This window comes from Electrona antarctica, assembly GCF_951216825.1.
Source record: "Electrona antarctica genome assembly, chromosome: 12".
Taxonomy (NCBI): domain Eukaryota; kingdom Metazoa; phylum Chordata; class Actinopteri; order Myctophiformes; family Myctophidae; genus Electrona; species Electrona antarctica.
In genome coordinates, this window is record NC_136793.1 from 11,195,096 (window position 1) to 11,210,710 (window position 15,615).

The 15,615-nt window shown below is 45.3% G+C and overlaps 1 protein-coding gene across 1 annotated transcript; it reads right to left on the reverse strand.

The window, feature by feature from the left end:
• On the reverse strand, positions 1 to 14,329 carry LOC306933761 (keratin, type I cytoskeletal 18-like). Its single transcript, XM_079516069.1, has 11 exons — positions 14,229 to 14,329; positions 12,327 to 13,544; positions 11,068 to 11,303; positions 10,758 to 10,919; positions 10,189 to 10,271; positions 8,445 to 8,601; positions 6,306 to 6,470; positions 5,823 to 5,948; positions 3,784 to 4,001; positions 3,027 to 3,055; positions 1 to 572 (listed from the first exon to the last, which is right to left on the reverse strand). The coding sequence occupies exons 3-11, from the start codon at positions 11,290 to 11,292 to the stop codon at positions 457 to 459; spliced, it is 1,281 nt and encodes a 426-aa protein (XP_079372195.1). The 5' UTR covers positions 11,293 to 11,303; positions 12,327 to 13,544; positions 14,229 to 14,329; the 3' UTR covers positions 1 to 456.
• Between the last annotated feature and the right edge of the window lie 1,286 nt (positions 14,330 to 15,615).

The following is a 15,615-nucleotide window of genomic DNA, read 5'->3' on the forward strand; positions in this document are numbered from 1 at the left end:
GTGGGTGCGGCTTCAGTTCAGGTGGATCACCAACCATTACCACCCACCAGGCAAACCAAGCATACTTAATGAACTGGTGGGCGTGCCCACATAAAAACAACATTTTAACAAATACTGTACACTTTTTTGAAAAAAATTATACCTCCTTATATAACAATAAGACCTGATGATCATGTTTTAGGGTGGAAAAAAATCACGGCACTCCATCTTTAACAACAGCAATAACTGGTCCAGCAAAACATAACAATTTCACAATCATAACTTTTTGGAGCGAAAATACTTTTACACCTCTTTAAAAGCTCTCCGGATGCATTATTTCCTTCTTAATTATTTGTAAATGTTAGCCATACTGTATGTGTTTTAAATGAACACTCTTTTTACGTTGTATCACTTATAGGATTTTCCTGTGCTGAGGGTCGTCGTGCCCCGCCCCCCGTGCACACAGACAGCAGGCTCTCATTTCTTGCGCTCTTCGATCTCCTCCACTTCGCTGGACTCGTCCACCACCTTGCCGTTGATCATGGTCTGAGTGACCACCTTGACGATCTTCCTAGTTCGCACTTCAGGCTCTTCTGCGAGACACGGGATACAAATCAGGGTCATTGACACATATCCTTTACTACTGGGTGGATCCCCTGAACACATCCCCTAAACAGTCGCTCAGGACCCATTTGTGGGTCGCGGACACATTGTTATGGGTCCCCTTAGTTTTTGTTTTCTACATTTTGTTTTTAATTATTATTTTAAAACATAACCAAAAAAGCAAAAAGAAAATTCCATTAAATTAATAATAATTATCAAAGAAATTCCATAAATTAGAACAAATATTTAAGAAGTAGTGAAAATAGCCGATCTACAAGCTCACAACGCGGCATGAAGCGACGTGTTGTGAGCTTGTAGATTTGCTATTTTCACAAGTCATGGTTCCTGGGCGAATATCTAATTTCTGTTTTGGGTCACGGGCTAAAAGGTTTGGTAACCACTGCGATAACAAATTAAGACCTGAGGCCGATTCTACATTCTAAACCAGTAGTTCTCAAACCTTTTCGTAATTCACGCTTTCAAGATTTTTCAAAAATATTGAAAAATAGCAGATGTACAAGTTTGCAGCGGTTTGCAGCGGTGGCCGACCGGTTTGCGGAGCGGTCTTGATACCGGAAGGTCACCAGTTCGTATCCCCGGACCGGCACGTTAAAATTACCACCGCTGAAGTGCCCTTGAGCAAGGCATTGAACCACTACCATGAAATGTTCTATGAGCAGGGCCTGGCTGTAAACAAGTATCTGATGCTTAGTCCAGTTACCCTGGGTAAATATAGTAACTTTGCTTTGCTTTGCAACATGGCAAGAAGTGTGTACTGTACAGTTGGGTGCCACCGATATTGTCCCTTATCATTTGACCCATTTAGGCCTGACCTAAAAATTTAAAAAAAATCCTTCTAAATCCTCCTTCTAAATCCTTCTAAGCTATGAGCTTGTAGATCTGCTATTTTTCAATAGCTAAATTATAACAATGTTTAAAACACCAAAAGGGGTTCCCGCCCAAAATGGGTTAACTGTCCTTTTGCACAGATCACGCAAACCTCAGCAAAAAGAAAAGGACAATATCGATGGCCTCCAACTGTATATCTCTATATTTTTGAATAGCCAACGAAATGGGCTAATGTAGTGCACTGTGGTGGACCCATAGGAATAGAAAAGTAGAGGACGGACATTTCTAAGGGAATAGAATTAAGTCACAAGAGTGCAACAAACTCATTCGTTTTGCAACAAAGCTTGCAAAACTAATCTTTGAAGGTGTGTTGGCTTTCATAGACAAAGATCAGGTATTATGGCACTAATAACCTACTATTTTATATCTACAGGGGAATATTTTGTTCTGTTCGACCAGTGGAGGGGAAATTTATTCCCAGCTGATGGTTGCTCAGATGTCTATAATGAGCACAGGGAGGAGGGAGGGGTAGCTGTTAGCTGGGTTATGTGTTTTCGTGCTCAAGGACATTTCGACATACGCTGGGTGAGCTGGGGGTCCAACTGGTGACCTTCCCAATCCCAGACGGCATCCACTCGATACCCACTCAGCTACGTCCGACCCAAAGCATGCATACTACCATACTGTGCATGAAGTGTGCTGCTGATACAAAATGATTAATGGCAAGTGAAATATTCACTTTAATTATACGTGTGAAACAGCACCGAAATCCTACAAAACATTAGGTGACGCCAGCAAGGCACTGGTTCTCAACCTGGGGTTCAGGGACCCCCAGGTATCCTTGATGGGGTCCCAGGAGGTCCCCAGATAAATGATTTAGTTAGGAACCAAAGGGACCCTTATACGGGTCAGCAACTCTAAGAGTGTACAAATATTACCAAATATTTGGGTCCAACAGATAAATGTATGTGGCCGAATGCATATGTTCTGCTTTTAAACCAAAATCGGTAAACCAAGAGGATATGTTCTAGTGTTCTTGTTCCTGTCTGCTTCTGTGATGTGTGTCCTGTAATGTACCTTGTGTAATGTATTGTGTATGTCCTGTCTGTATCTTGAACGGTGACGTGATGGACGCAAAGCAAATTTCAGTGAAAGCTGACAATAAAGTTGTATCGTATCGTATCGTATCGTATATCAAACTGGGGGTGCTTAAATCATTTGAGAACTACAGTAAACGATGTTGAATGAAGAAATAGGTTACACTGTAGTACATCATGGCAGGGTACAGTACAATGGTAATATAATGGAGCTGGGAAGGACAATACTAAGCCAGCTGAGATGAAAAGAAACAGGGCATGTCTTTGTGATGCTGTTGGACTGACCCAAGGGGAACTATAGCGAGCATGCCTATTCATGACTGTTTTAATCCAAATGGAATTCTGGCCATTGTAATAATAGTGATACCATTCTTGAAGTTCAGTATTTTCCACGTGAGGAACGCTGTATTGAGCACATTCTAGTGTGACATGAATACTGGGGTTTGGTCCTTCTTTCATGACATGTCTTTGATCCTTTCGGCAGGTGGTATGACTTACTTTTAGGAGGCGGAGGGACTTCTTTAATCCTGCAGGTCAAAACACAACACAACAGTTTTAATTCAAGAGATGCACGAGAAAGCACACGTCAAAGACAGACAGACAGACAGACAGAAAGACAGAAAGCACACGTCAAAGACAGACAGACAGACAGACAGAAAGACAGAAAGCACACGTCAAATTCCTTTGCACCTTTTTCTGTTTTTAGGTGTTGATGCAGATTTGAGCTTATTGAATGCTTGGATGCCATTTATTTAATGAATGCTTTGATATACGGAACGAACAGACAGACAGACAGACAGACAGACAGACAGACAGACAAAACTGCTCTATATTTTGATTGTAATCCTTGCTATAGAATGTTTGTTCAGTGACAGGGGTCTCCTCTCAGCTCTTTAGCAAACTAATTCTATCCAAACAGGAGAGAGAATCTCAGTAAGATAATTTATCAGGTTTTTTTTTTATTTCTTTTTTATCCTTGATGAGTTCTCTCTTCTGATTGGATACAATCAGGGACGAATAGTTTTCATAATCCAATCATAGGCCAATCAGCAGCAGCTATCCCGCCTATAGCTGCTGCTGATTGGCCAGGCCGTTTTGTGGCCGGGCATCAAGTCTGCCTGAGAGTTCCCAGATGGGAGCAGGAGGGGGGAACCCAGTGTACTCTCTGCTGCCCCATCTGGCGGAGTCAGGTTAGGGTATCTGTATCGGTTTTCAAACCGCTGCCATAAGCGAGGAGCGAGCCGGGGCGACTTACAATTCCTCTCCCTCCAGCAGCCTCCTGTACGTGGCGATCTCCATCTCCAGGTTCTGCTTGATGCGCAGCAGCTGCTCGTAGTCGGTCTTGTTGCGCTGCATGTCCAGCCGCAGCTGAGACAGCTCGTCCTCCAGCTGCGTCAGCGAGGCCTGCAGGCGGTCCATCTCCACCGCATACTTATGAGCTGTCTCCCCGAGGTTGCTCTCCAACACCCCGACCTGGAAGCAACATTATCACTCAGAGGTGGGGAAAAGTACCGTACTCACATTTTCTTACTTAAGTAAAGGTATCAGTAAGACGCCCTGAGGGCGTGATCTTCATATTATATGGAGATGGCCATATATGGTGGCGTGACGTGTCACGAGGCGTGATGTCATGAGGCGTGACCATATATGGAGGCGTTAAGGGTCTCCATGACGTCACGTGATGTCACGAGGTCAGATCCATATATGGAGATCTAAGGGTCTCCATGATGTCAAGGCAACCATATATGGTATAGTGTGACGGACACGAGACGCAGGATTTCATAGTAAATGTGACCTTTGGTCGCAACAATACTGCAATAGTAGAAATACTCTGTACAACGTGCTGTGATTGGCCAGTGCACTTGTGCAAGAACGCGCTGTGATTGGCCAGTAGCCACTTTGAGTGGCAGTGGGGCAAACGCTTAGCAAACGCTCTCACCAGAATATTATTTACCATTCTCTATGGTCGCAACTGGTCGGCTAAATCGCAACTTGGCACAAGTTCGCTTGAGACGGCGGGCCTCCGGCGCGGTCAGAAGAGGCACTTCCGCTTCGGGCAACAGAAGCGGGGCGTAGTTACAAGCACAAGCCGTATAGAGTTTAGAATGTCGCGGCCCGGTGTTCTTTCCAAAATGGCTTCTGTGCATATACCCTATTATAGAGCCCTGAGGGACACCGGTCAGTCAAGTATATATGGTTAAGTGGTTAAAGTATAGTCCCACCAATCAAATGAAATTAACAATAGATAATGAGTGTTGGTTTGGTAATTTACTGCAAACAAAGGAAAGTTCCAAATAGCATATTGTTCCATCGTGTACTGTATACTTAGAAGTCATATATTTTAAAATAGCCATATATGTTCAAAAGCCATATGCGTTGGGATTTTATGGTGCAATTTAGCAATTAGGTGGACATGATCCTCTCTAAGCCGTTCGAGCACTCTATATATGGGCTGCAGTCAAATCATACTGTACACACACCAATACCAATACCATGTCTGGGAAACATTACAGCCCATAAGTCAACAGATGAGTCTGAGTCATCAGTGTTCAAACAAGCATCAATATGACTGTGGCATATGTTAAACGTTGTTCAAAGCTCTTTTCAGCTATACGTAAAATGGCTCTATGGGTGTGTTTACTGACTTTACTCATAGATCTCATAGCGTTTACCACCTGCAAATACCTCACCACCTGACCAGCCAGGGCCCGGAGGGCCTGTCTGTCAGTGACAGGATATCTGTGGTCTTAATTAACGATCAGGTCTCCGTCCAAAGCCGCGCGGTTCTACCGCACGATGTGCTCGCACACGTTCCGCAGTGACACGGACAAAACGTCTGCTTGTTTAACTCGGGGGCTCTGTCGCATTGACTGATTATAGGAAGAGAATGGAGCCGCTCGCTGTGTACATTGTATCACTATTAACTCAGACCGATGTTGACAAAGAGAAAGCAGCTGTCTCCATGTAGATATAGGCCTGTCAAAGTGTGCGGCGTGCAGAGGGGACAGGCCAGGGGCGTGCAGGGAGGACAGGCCAGGGTGAGGAAAGGGTGAATTGGGGGGTCTAGGCAGGGGCTCCAAGGCAGTAGTGTATTTATCAGTAGATGAGGAGGCCTACTTACAGTATATTCTTCTTTCTTTGTGTCCAAAGAAAGACGTGCCTCAACTCTGAAGTCCTCTGTACAGCCCTGTGTGTGTGTGTGTGTGTGTGTGTGTGTGTGTGTGTGTGTGTGTGTGTGTGTGTGTGTGTGTGTGTGTGTGTGTGTGTGTGTGTGTGTGTGTGTGTGTGCAGTACCTGCTTGCGCAGGTTGTCCAGCTCAACCTCCAGAGCCTGCAGGAAACGGCGCTTCTCGTGGAGCTCGCTCTGGGCGCAGCGCAGCGAATCGTTGCTGTCCTTGACCTCACACTGTATTGCCTCCAGCTGCACAGTGCGCGCGCACACACACACACACACACACACACACACACACACACACACACACACACACACACACACACACACACACACACACACACACACACACACACACACACACACACACACACACACACACACACACACACACACACACACACACACGTTATATCTACTATACTTACAGTCTGTCACGTGTATACAGTAGGTGAGGTAAGAACCGAAACGCAGGACAGCCATCCATTCACACAGTCATTTGACTAATATTGTTTTAAAAAAACACAATCACAGAAACACACACACACAATAAGTCACCTCCGGGGCGAGAAGAGAGATTAGCCCGTAGACGAGTGACTCACTCACCTTCTTCATGTACCAAACCTCGGCCTCCTCCTTGTTCTTGCGCGTGATGCCCTCGTACTGGACCCTCAGCTCGGCCATGATGCCCCCAAGGTCAGGGCCCTGGGTCGCGTCCACCTCCACGCTCACCTGCTCGTTGCTCAGGCGCGCCCTCAGGGAGGACTTTTCCTGCACATGGCAGGGCAGAGAGGAGAAAGAATGCAGCGTATAAACATGGCACCTTTGGACACAGATCTGTATAGATCAGAAACATCGGCAGCTCTGTCCTGTGTCATTTCTCTCTTTGGCGTTCGTCCCGGGACCATTTATCTGCCTAAATATCAATCAGACTTTGTTGCTTTTGTGACTCTTATGGCAAGACGTCTTATTCTGATCCATTGGGGGGGAAAACATATCCACCCCTCCCATTCCCACTGGATCTCTGATATACTGGGGTCCCCACTTTGAGACTCACTGCTGTATCGTAAGATTCGTAAGCGGGTGTGACCATAACAACTGTATTGTAGGGCTTTAAGCAACTAGTCGACTAGTAAAACCACTAGTTGACCTCGTTGGTACTATAGTTGACTAGTTGATAAGAAAAAATATACATACGTTTTTTTCTCCCGATTTTGTAGGCCTCAAGATCAGCTAGAATGCTAGATTATAGTCACGAATGTACACAGTTTTTAAATGCACAATATTATAAACATAATATAAAAAGGGGGGGGGTTACACAATAGGTATAGGCCTAGTTAAACAACTAGTAAGTCGACTAGTCGACTAGTAAACTAGGCAACTAGTCAACTAGTAAAAATCACTTTAAGTGAAAGACCTACTGTATTGGCAAGCTTCCTATGTGTCTGTCCATCCATGATGTGCAGCTTTCCTTCAGGACTTTACTGTCCATCCATGACATGCAGCTGTCCTTCAGGGCTTTAGTGAGGATTCTAAACTCTCTGTAACTCTCAGAGGAGGATTTTACAGTATAGATTGGGGTCTATACGGCATGTGTATATAGGCCTATAAAGGTATCCAAAGGGGGTCTGTGGCCTATGGCATATCGAACCTTGAAATCAAAAAGGTTGAGAATCACTGCTCTGAGCAATCATATAGTCTGAGCTGAGCTCTTTTGGAACTTGGACACGTTCAAGTAAAAAAAAGTACCCGTTAGTAAACCTGATACAAGGTACAATGGAAAGGCAACACAAACAGGGTAGAGCTATGGCGTGACAAGCAGGGACTATGTAACAGGGTAGAGCTATGGCGTGACAAGCAGGGACTATGTCATTGAAAAACACCATTAGATGCCCATGCAGGCTGCCAGACACATACAGACCACACCTGAATGTCTGTATACACTTTCCTGTGTGTGTGCATGCCATCTGTGTACACATACACATACACAAGCACATGAACGCACACACACACACACACACACACACACACACACACACACACACACACACACACACACACACACACACACACACACACACACACACACACACACACACACACACACACATGCATGGGAGTGCATGTAGATGTTATCACGGTATCTACAGGCACAATGCCTCCAGAGAGAGGAGGGTGTGGCAAGTATACCTATGTTATCATATTTCAGATCCTGAAAGCAGTGTTCCCCTCTGACCTCACAGAGAGGAATCACAAAGACAACAGACACAGGCGGAGGCCTGTGTCAGCCTATTGTCTCAGCCAAGGGTGGCAATGGGCCACCTGGGAACCCAAGTGTCCCCACAGTTCCATCCCTACTCTTCTCCTGGCTTCATGTGGAAGTGTCCCTATAAAGAAACTTAACCAACTAACTGCTCCCCAAGCGTGCGCGATGATGAGTGAGTTTGTGCGCTATTTTTGGATTGTATTTTATTACATTTATATTATGGGCTTCAATGTAATCTAAAACACAAGCACTGGAGTGCAACGCGATCTCGTGGGCAACGAATATCACTCATGTCAATGTGTGTGTATATATGCAGCTTTCAAGTGCGTCCAATATACGTAAATTCTTCACCCGGAACACTTCCCCCCTCCCGGGCCGGCTGACAACGTGTGAGGTGATTAGGCTGATGTGCAAAGCGTCATTGATCACATTTTGACGTGACCTCTGCTCGGGGGGGGGGGGGGGGGGGGGCATCTCACCTCGTCGTGATTTTTCTTGAGGAAGTAGAGCTCCTCCTTCAGGCTGTCCAGGTCTCCGCGGAGGGTGGCGATGATCTGGTCGTGGTCGGACTTGGCCCTCTTCAGAGCCTGGCAGTCCCTCTCCACGGACTGGCACAGAGTGGCCTCGGCCTCCCACCTGTAGACATTTAACCCCACGATCAGTGGTGGAAAAAGGACTCAAAAGAATTGCCTTATTTAAGGTATCAATACTGCAATGTAACTATACTCCATTACTCCAAGTAATACAAAATATTTTGAAAATAGCAGATCTACAAGCCCACAATGCGTCACATCGCGATGCATTGCGAGCTTGTAATTTGTAAATTTTCAACTGGCCTAAATGTACAGTATATAGGGCTGAAGTGGTTAATGAATGCTTTGTAATAATAATTCAAATCTATGTAGTATAGTAGTAGTATAAAATATTTGCCTCTGAGATGTACTGGAGTAGAAGTAAAAGTATTGAAAATTGGAATTACTCAAGTAAAGTACAAAGACCTAAAACTTGTACTAAATACAGTACTTAAGTAAATGTATAGTGATGATACTGAGTGAGTGTATTCACAAAGTATACATCACCCCACTGTCTTGACTTGAGAGAGACTTCAAATGCTTCCACCTAAAGCCTGATTTGCACATGGACGGAAGATGGTTTCGCAAGCCGAAAGCAACCAACCAGTCTACAAGCTCACAACACTTTGCAGATGTGAGCTTGTAGATATTACACGACATTACAGACTGAACAAGCGCTGCAAATTAATCAGCAGAAAATCAAGCGGATGTCTCACCTCCCCCACTTCCATTCCACCTTTGCAGGCACGTAAATGAGTCCTGTATAGGCCTACTGGAAACTAAATCATTTGAAGCCTATTCTGCTTAGCAGAAATGGAAATTCAAATATATTTTAAAATATGAGGCGGAATTTCAGATGGTATACATTCAAAGATTGTTGAAGAGTTGTCTGGCTTGAGAGGTGTTTGTTTTTGTCCAGTTGTTTCAATGTTGAATGTTTAATGGACCACAATGGAAACAACCTCTCAGCCTCTGAAATTTTGTGTCATCTATTTGCCTGCACCTTTACTTAACACCCGATCAGGCATTTTGTGCATAATGGCACCATGCACAATTGCACATGGGCCGGGCCCGTGCACACGTTACGTTGCCACTACTGCTACACAGCGAGATCAGTGTTAATTTAACTTAACACAGGGGTTAGCCTAGGATTAGTTTATAGGGTGTAAAATTCAATTAAGAGGGTTTCTGCTCTGTGAGCTACGTACGCTTCTCTGCAACCTGCCACGGAAGACGGAATATACCATCAACATGTGAAAAAAGAGGAGTGTGTGCGTGCGCGCGCGCGCGCGCGCGCGTGTGTGTGTGTGTGTGTGTGTGCGTGCGTGCGTGCGGGGGGGGGGGGGGGGGGGGGTCCGTTCTAGCATCTCTACTTCATCTTGCCAACTGTGGGTATTGGGTATAGCCTACTTTAGAAATGGATGATGTGCCCTTGACCTAAGTGATCTATCATGTCCCAATGCTCACTAACGCTACAGCCACAAGCACCCCCACCCCACCCCCCCGAGCAGCGCCGTGGGAACGAGGCTCTTATTTCGTTAAGCTGACAGACAAGTCATTTATTGGTGGTGCCTCTCTGCGGTCTGACGCTCCCGTGCGAACAGTCGCAGGCAGGTTACAAGAAAAAGACCCTCCGTGCAGTGACACTCACTTGACCCTGAAGTCGTCGGCAGCCAGCTTGGCGTTGTCGATCTCCAGCATGATGCGAGCGTTCTCCAGGGTCTTCTTCCTCACCTGCGCGAGAGAGAGGGGGGGGGGGGGGGGGGCATTGTTTGTCGTAACTTGAATGTGGGTCACATTTTTGCTTAAATGTCTGGGTTTCCGAGGCTACATTTTTGCAGAATGCCTAAACTATCAGGTTTCATAATGGCTCATATAGTGTATTGTAAGTTGTTTATATAGGAACAAAGGGGAAAGAGATTGTGGACGGAGACGGATATCTTTGTCTTTTTGTCACACACAAAAGCTAAGGAAAAAGCTTTCATCTGAGCACTGACGTTGACGACGTACGTCACGGAAAGGGGACATTTACCAGTCCCAGTGTGAAAATGCTTTTACAGCTTCACCCTGATGGCTATGGCTGCTCAGATGGCTCTGAGTTGGGGCTTAGGGCTTAAGTATGTTGCTACTATGGGACACTTTAGAAGTGCAGACCAGGCAGCGGGGTGGCATCTGGGAATCGGTCACCACCACCCATGCCACCATCTCCTTAGCACTGACCTCCTGTCCAATGGCGTGCGCCTGGGCCATCATGCCGTCGATGTCGTGGCCCTTCGGAACCTTCTCCAACATCAGCTTCTTAATCTGCATCTCCAGCTCGCCATTGGACTTCTCCAGCGTGCGCACCTTGTCCAGATAGGTGGCTAGCCGGTCGTTCAGGCCCTGCATGCATCCATGCAGGGAAACAAAATGTAAAACTTTAGTAACAACGGCAGAAAATATTGTGATTCTTTGCAGATACCGATTTAACAGAAGTAGATATCGTCCGATACCGATACGATGAATGATATAAATCACCATACATCCCTACCTGCATGGTCTCCTTGTCACTGGTCCCCATGTTGAAGCCACTGGAGCCCAGCAGGTTGAGCCCGTTGCCCACGGACAGGGAGCGCGACAGAGACAGGCCGCCGCTGATGGACGAGGAGACGCAGGGTGGCTTGGAGCGGATGCTCCGTCCACTGTCCCTCAGGGACATGGTGGAGAAGGACGGCTGGCGCACCGAGTAGCTGCGCACGGAGACAGTGGAGGCCATGTTGTCGAGCGCTGCAGGACAGGTGGAATGGAAGTCTCATTGTAGGGGGCGTACAGGCTGTGCAAGTCTTCATGTTCACTGTTCATGTAACTTGGAGAAATCGCTTACAGTTGGGTGCCACCGATATTGTCCCTTATCATTTGACCCATTTAGGCCTGACCTCAACATTTTAAAAAATCCTTCTAAATCCTCCAGTTTTCTGAAATAAATATTTTCACGATTTTTCAAAAATAGCAGACCTACAAGCTCGTAGCGCGCCACTCGGTGGCGCGCTATGAGCTTGTAGATCTGCTATTTTTCAATAGCTAAATTATAACATAATGTTTAAAACACCAAAAGGGGTTCCCGCCCAAAATGGGTTAACTGTCCTTTTGCGCAGATCACGCAAACCTCAGCAAAAAGAAAAGGACAATATCGATGGCCTCCAACTGTAGATATCGTCCTGGATTTGGTATATAATGTGATGATATGGCATACTTGTCTATTGCCTTATTTTGTACTTTCAAAAAATGATATTATCGTCCCAATATCGATTTTGAGATATTTGGTCGAATATATTCGAGATATTTGTCCATATCGCCCAGCCCTGATCTGGTTGGGCTCATTGTGTCAGTGAGATGAGGAATATGTAATATGCAACTAACACAGTGTTCATTTATCCATTAGTAACTCCATTAAATGAACAGTCAGGATGTCACTGTGTGTGTAACAATGAGTCATGCAACTGTACAGTATATGTCAATAGAAAAACAAGCGCCATGCACAGCCGTCAGATTCTAACTCTGATAATGACAAAAGTACAAGCATTGTGCAAATAAAGGCTCTGCTTTCTTTGTCTTTATCTATACCATTGTACATGACTGAAAAGAGTGTGCCAAAGAAAGACAATTATTGTAAAAACTTTAAATTAGCCTTTTCCTGTGTAATCAAGCGGAAAAGGACTATAGTATAGAAATTACACAACACAGATGAGCAGCTTTTGCTGTTGACAAATCAATACAAGAGCAAATAAAGTGAAGCATTCTGTTACTCACGTGAAGGCTTTGCTCTGGGTTTCTGCGGTGAAGTCTCTGCCGGGCTTAGTTTGACCCTGATGATGGTGCAAGTGACTGGTGTCACTGGACCAGGTTTCACAGGTGAACTGGCTTGTGGGACTGACTGTGCCTCTACTGGTAAGGTGGAGCCACCGGCAGTGTGTCCAATCAAAACTCACCCACAACACGACAGGCGGATGATATGGGACACCCACAAGCAGTGATGGAAAGTATACATTTACGCAACTTACTCAATACTAATACTAATACTTAACCCTCTAGTAAAATGGCCCTGAGTTACAACTCTACTATACTACTCTAGCTCTTTTCCCCCCCACTGAATCTCAAGGCATTGTGAGCTTGCAGATCTGCTATTTTTGGCTAATGTTCCCCCCCAGAATAGGGATGTTGGGTGGTTAAGTCAAATTTTGAGGTAGATTTACTTAATCCGCACTTTTACCAGCTGCAACACTAAAATGAGCATGCATTGTTGTTAATTACAATCCAGTATGATCGTGAAGTCTACACTGAAGCTGTTATTCTTTTACGTAAGTAAAGATCTGAGTAATTGTTCCACCACTGCCCACAAGCCAGGTGAAAATGTTAAGTAGATATACTGTGTGTTTATTGTATGTGTGTCTTATATTGAACTTTTGTCATTTTCATACACATGAGAAATACATGGTTTGTTTTTAATTTAAATGAAATGCAAGAATCAAATTCATTGTAAACTTTGCACTGTGTGGCTGCCTGCGAGTATTCCTTATTCCTCTCTGTCAAACTATGATTTATACTTTGCCGTGAGACAGTGAAATTAGCTGTTCTACAAGCTCACAATATCGCAACGCATTGTGAGCTTGTAGAAGGGCTATTTTCAGAGGCTATTAATCAAGCGTTGCATTGTGAAGATTGAAGAAGTGCAACAAGCCTAAGCGCCAGCCAGCGCAGTAAATCATTAGCACCCAGGTACAACAACAAACTGATCAGGGACACTTGGGTGACACACTTTATACTAGGGCCCACACAGTGACATCGACTTCCTCCAGCCTGTGTTTGACCTGCTTGGCTTGCGGTCTGTCCGGCACAGCTGGGTGGAAACTGGCCCGTCGTTGGTTCACTCCAAAACAGTGCTCCTATTGAAGGGGGACACAATGCCGGAGCAACGTGAGAATCCAGCTCCACCTGGGGATGGTACTGGCCCGGTGGGATGGGGCCAAGCTGGAGGAAGCACGGGGACAATGGAGAGAGAGAGAGTGAAAAGAAAGGAAAAACCCCTGAGAATAAAAGCAGGGTGTGGGCTGGGTTGTTTACACACTAAACACACACACACGCACGCACGCACGCACGCACGCACGCACGCACGCACGCACGCACGCACGCACACACACACACACACACACACACACACACACACACACACACACACACACACACACACACACACACACACACACACACAGACACATGCATTTGTGCATACCTACCCAATGTTTCTCTACCGATACTTATGCTGTTTATTGTTAATATAATCTTCTGAACCTTAGGTGATAAAATATACTTATATCATGCAATTTACTTTCTTCATGAAAACAAAAAGGTTTTGTTCATTTGGAGAATAATACATCCCCCAGGCTGACCAAACAAAAACAATGACCTGGTTTAGTAGCATGGTCCTCAGCACACACACACACACACACACACACACACACACACACACACACACACACACACACACACACACACACACACAGAGTTGAGGCCTTAAGTGGTCAAATTGAGACAATAATTAAACAATCAAAACAGATTTGATTTCAGGGTTGCAATTCGGTTACATTCCTAGGGCTTGTATCCTATTCAGTATGGAAAGATAACAATCACACAGCTTGTAATGTGAATACCTACACAGTACATGGGTCCTCAGTTGCTATCCACTTATCCAGTGTGCTCATTGTTTACCAGGCCTGAATTCATCTTTAGCCATGAGGATGCAGCATCACCTTCTGGGGAAAAGGAGCTACTGCATAGTATAGGAGTATAATGCAAGTGGCTCCTTTTCAGTTAACTTTATTTCATCCTCCTGCCGGTCATGGAGAGACCAAACAAAAAGCCATTTACAGTACAGTGACAGATGGACTGCAGTGAGAAGGAATCACATCAGCGCGCAACTGGCTGCCCTGTGATGATGATGACTGTAATTTGACAAACGAGAGTGCTTGATGGTGAGTCCTCCTCTTTCTCCACCGGCTTGAGAGGTTTTGGTGACGTCTGCAGCTAAAAGGCTGTCTGGCAGCACCATGGCACACAAGACCCCAAAGTCTGCCAGATGGTGAGAGTCTCCGTCTGTCCCCGCGCCAGTCTCACTACAAGGCGGCCCCCAATATGACACTGATGCTTCCAAGATGTCAGCCTAGTGAATGATTCACAGCCCCGGTCCAGCTTGTCATGAATCAAGCTGAAGTGCAATAATGTATCAAAAGCTGCTGCCATCTCCAAAAATAAACACGTTTTGGGAACCCTACTACGGAGCTGGCTGTTTATTTTTGCATAGTGCCGCAATGGCCGTGAGCCTGGGCAAAGTGAATCATTTGTTTTACCTATTTCCTTGCTTCAGTTCTTCCACGCCTGCATTCATTGTGCTACTGTAAGGGCCATAGTTTACACATCAAAGGTCTTTTTGTATATTTTTCAGAATTTATATAGCACAGTATGTATAGCAGGCCTATAGTTCGGAGTAAGATAAATTCATTTTTAACTTTGCTCTGTTTGGAAACTAGATACTGTATAGAGTTGTGTACAGCATTTATGGTCGGGGGTTAAATGGTGGGCCTGTATAATGTCCAAATTTAAACAAAACACTGTGCCTCAATGTAAATTCAGTGTGGTCAGCTCGGTCTAAATGAGCAAAATGAGAGAATTCCTCCTGTGAAACTGGTCATAGTCATAGTGTTAACTGTCCATACCACTTGCTGACATGGCTCTTTTCTATAAGACACCAGCTAGTTTATACTAGTTTGAAACTAAAGTGCCCCCAAATCCGGTCACCGTCCGTCTGGACATGAAAACAGTGCATGAGAGAACTTCTGCAAGCTGCAAGTTCCTCCTGCCTCATCATCCCATAAAGGAGAATGCAGGGTGAATGCCGACACTCGCTGAGAATATTTTAACTATATGAAGTTAAAGGAGCATTCAGTGATTTGAGTGATTTGGAGAACCACCCAGTCCGCCCCGGTAACAAAATGTGCACATGCACGCTCTACAGTGGGGGGAAGTGCAACAGGCCAACAGCATG

Bases quoted from the DNA above. Each gene is read 5' to 3' on its own strand.
- LOC306933761 (XM_079516069.1), bottom strand. From the start codon at position 11,292: ATGGCCTCCACTGTCTCCGTGCGCAGCTACTCGGTGCGCCAGCCGTCC. The intron at 10,920-11,067 runs GTAGGGATGTAT...GGATGCATGCAG, and splicing joins GTGACAAGGAGACCATGCAG to GGCCTGAACGACCGGCTAGC. The intron at 3,056-3,783 runs GTAAGTCGCCCC...TTTGACCTGCAG, and splicing joins CTGCTGGAGGGAGAGGAATT to GATTAAAGAAGTCCCTCCGC.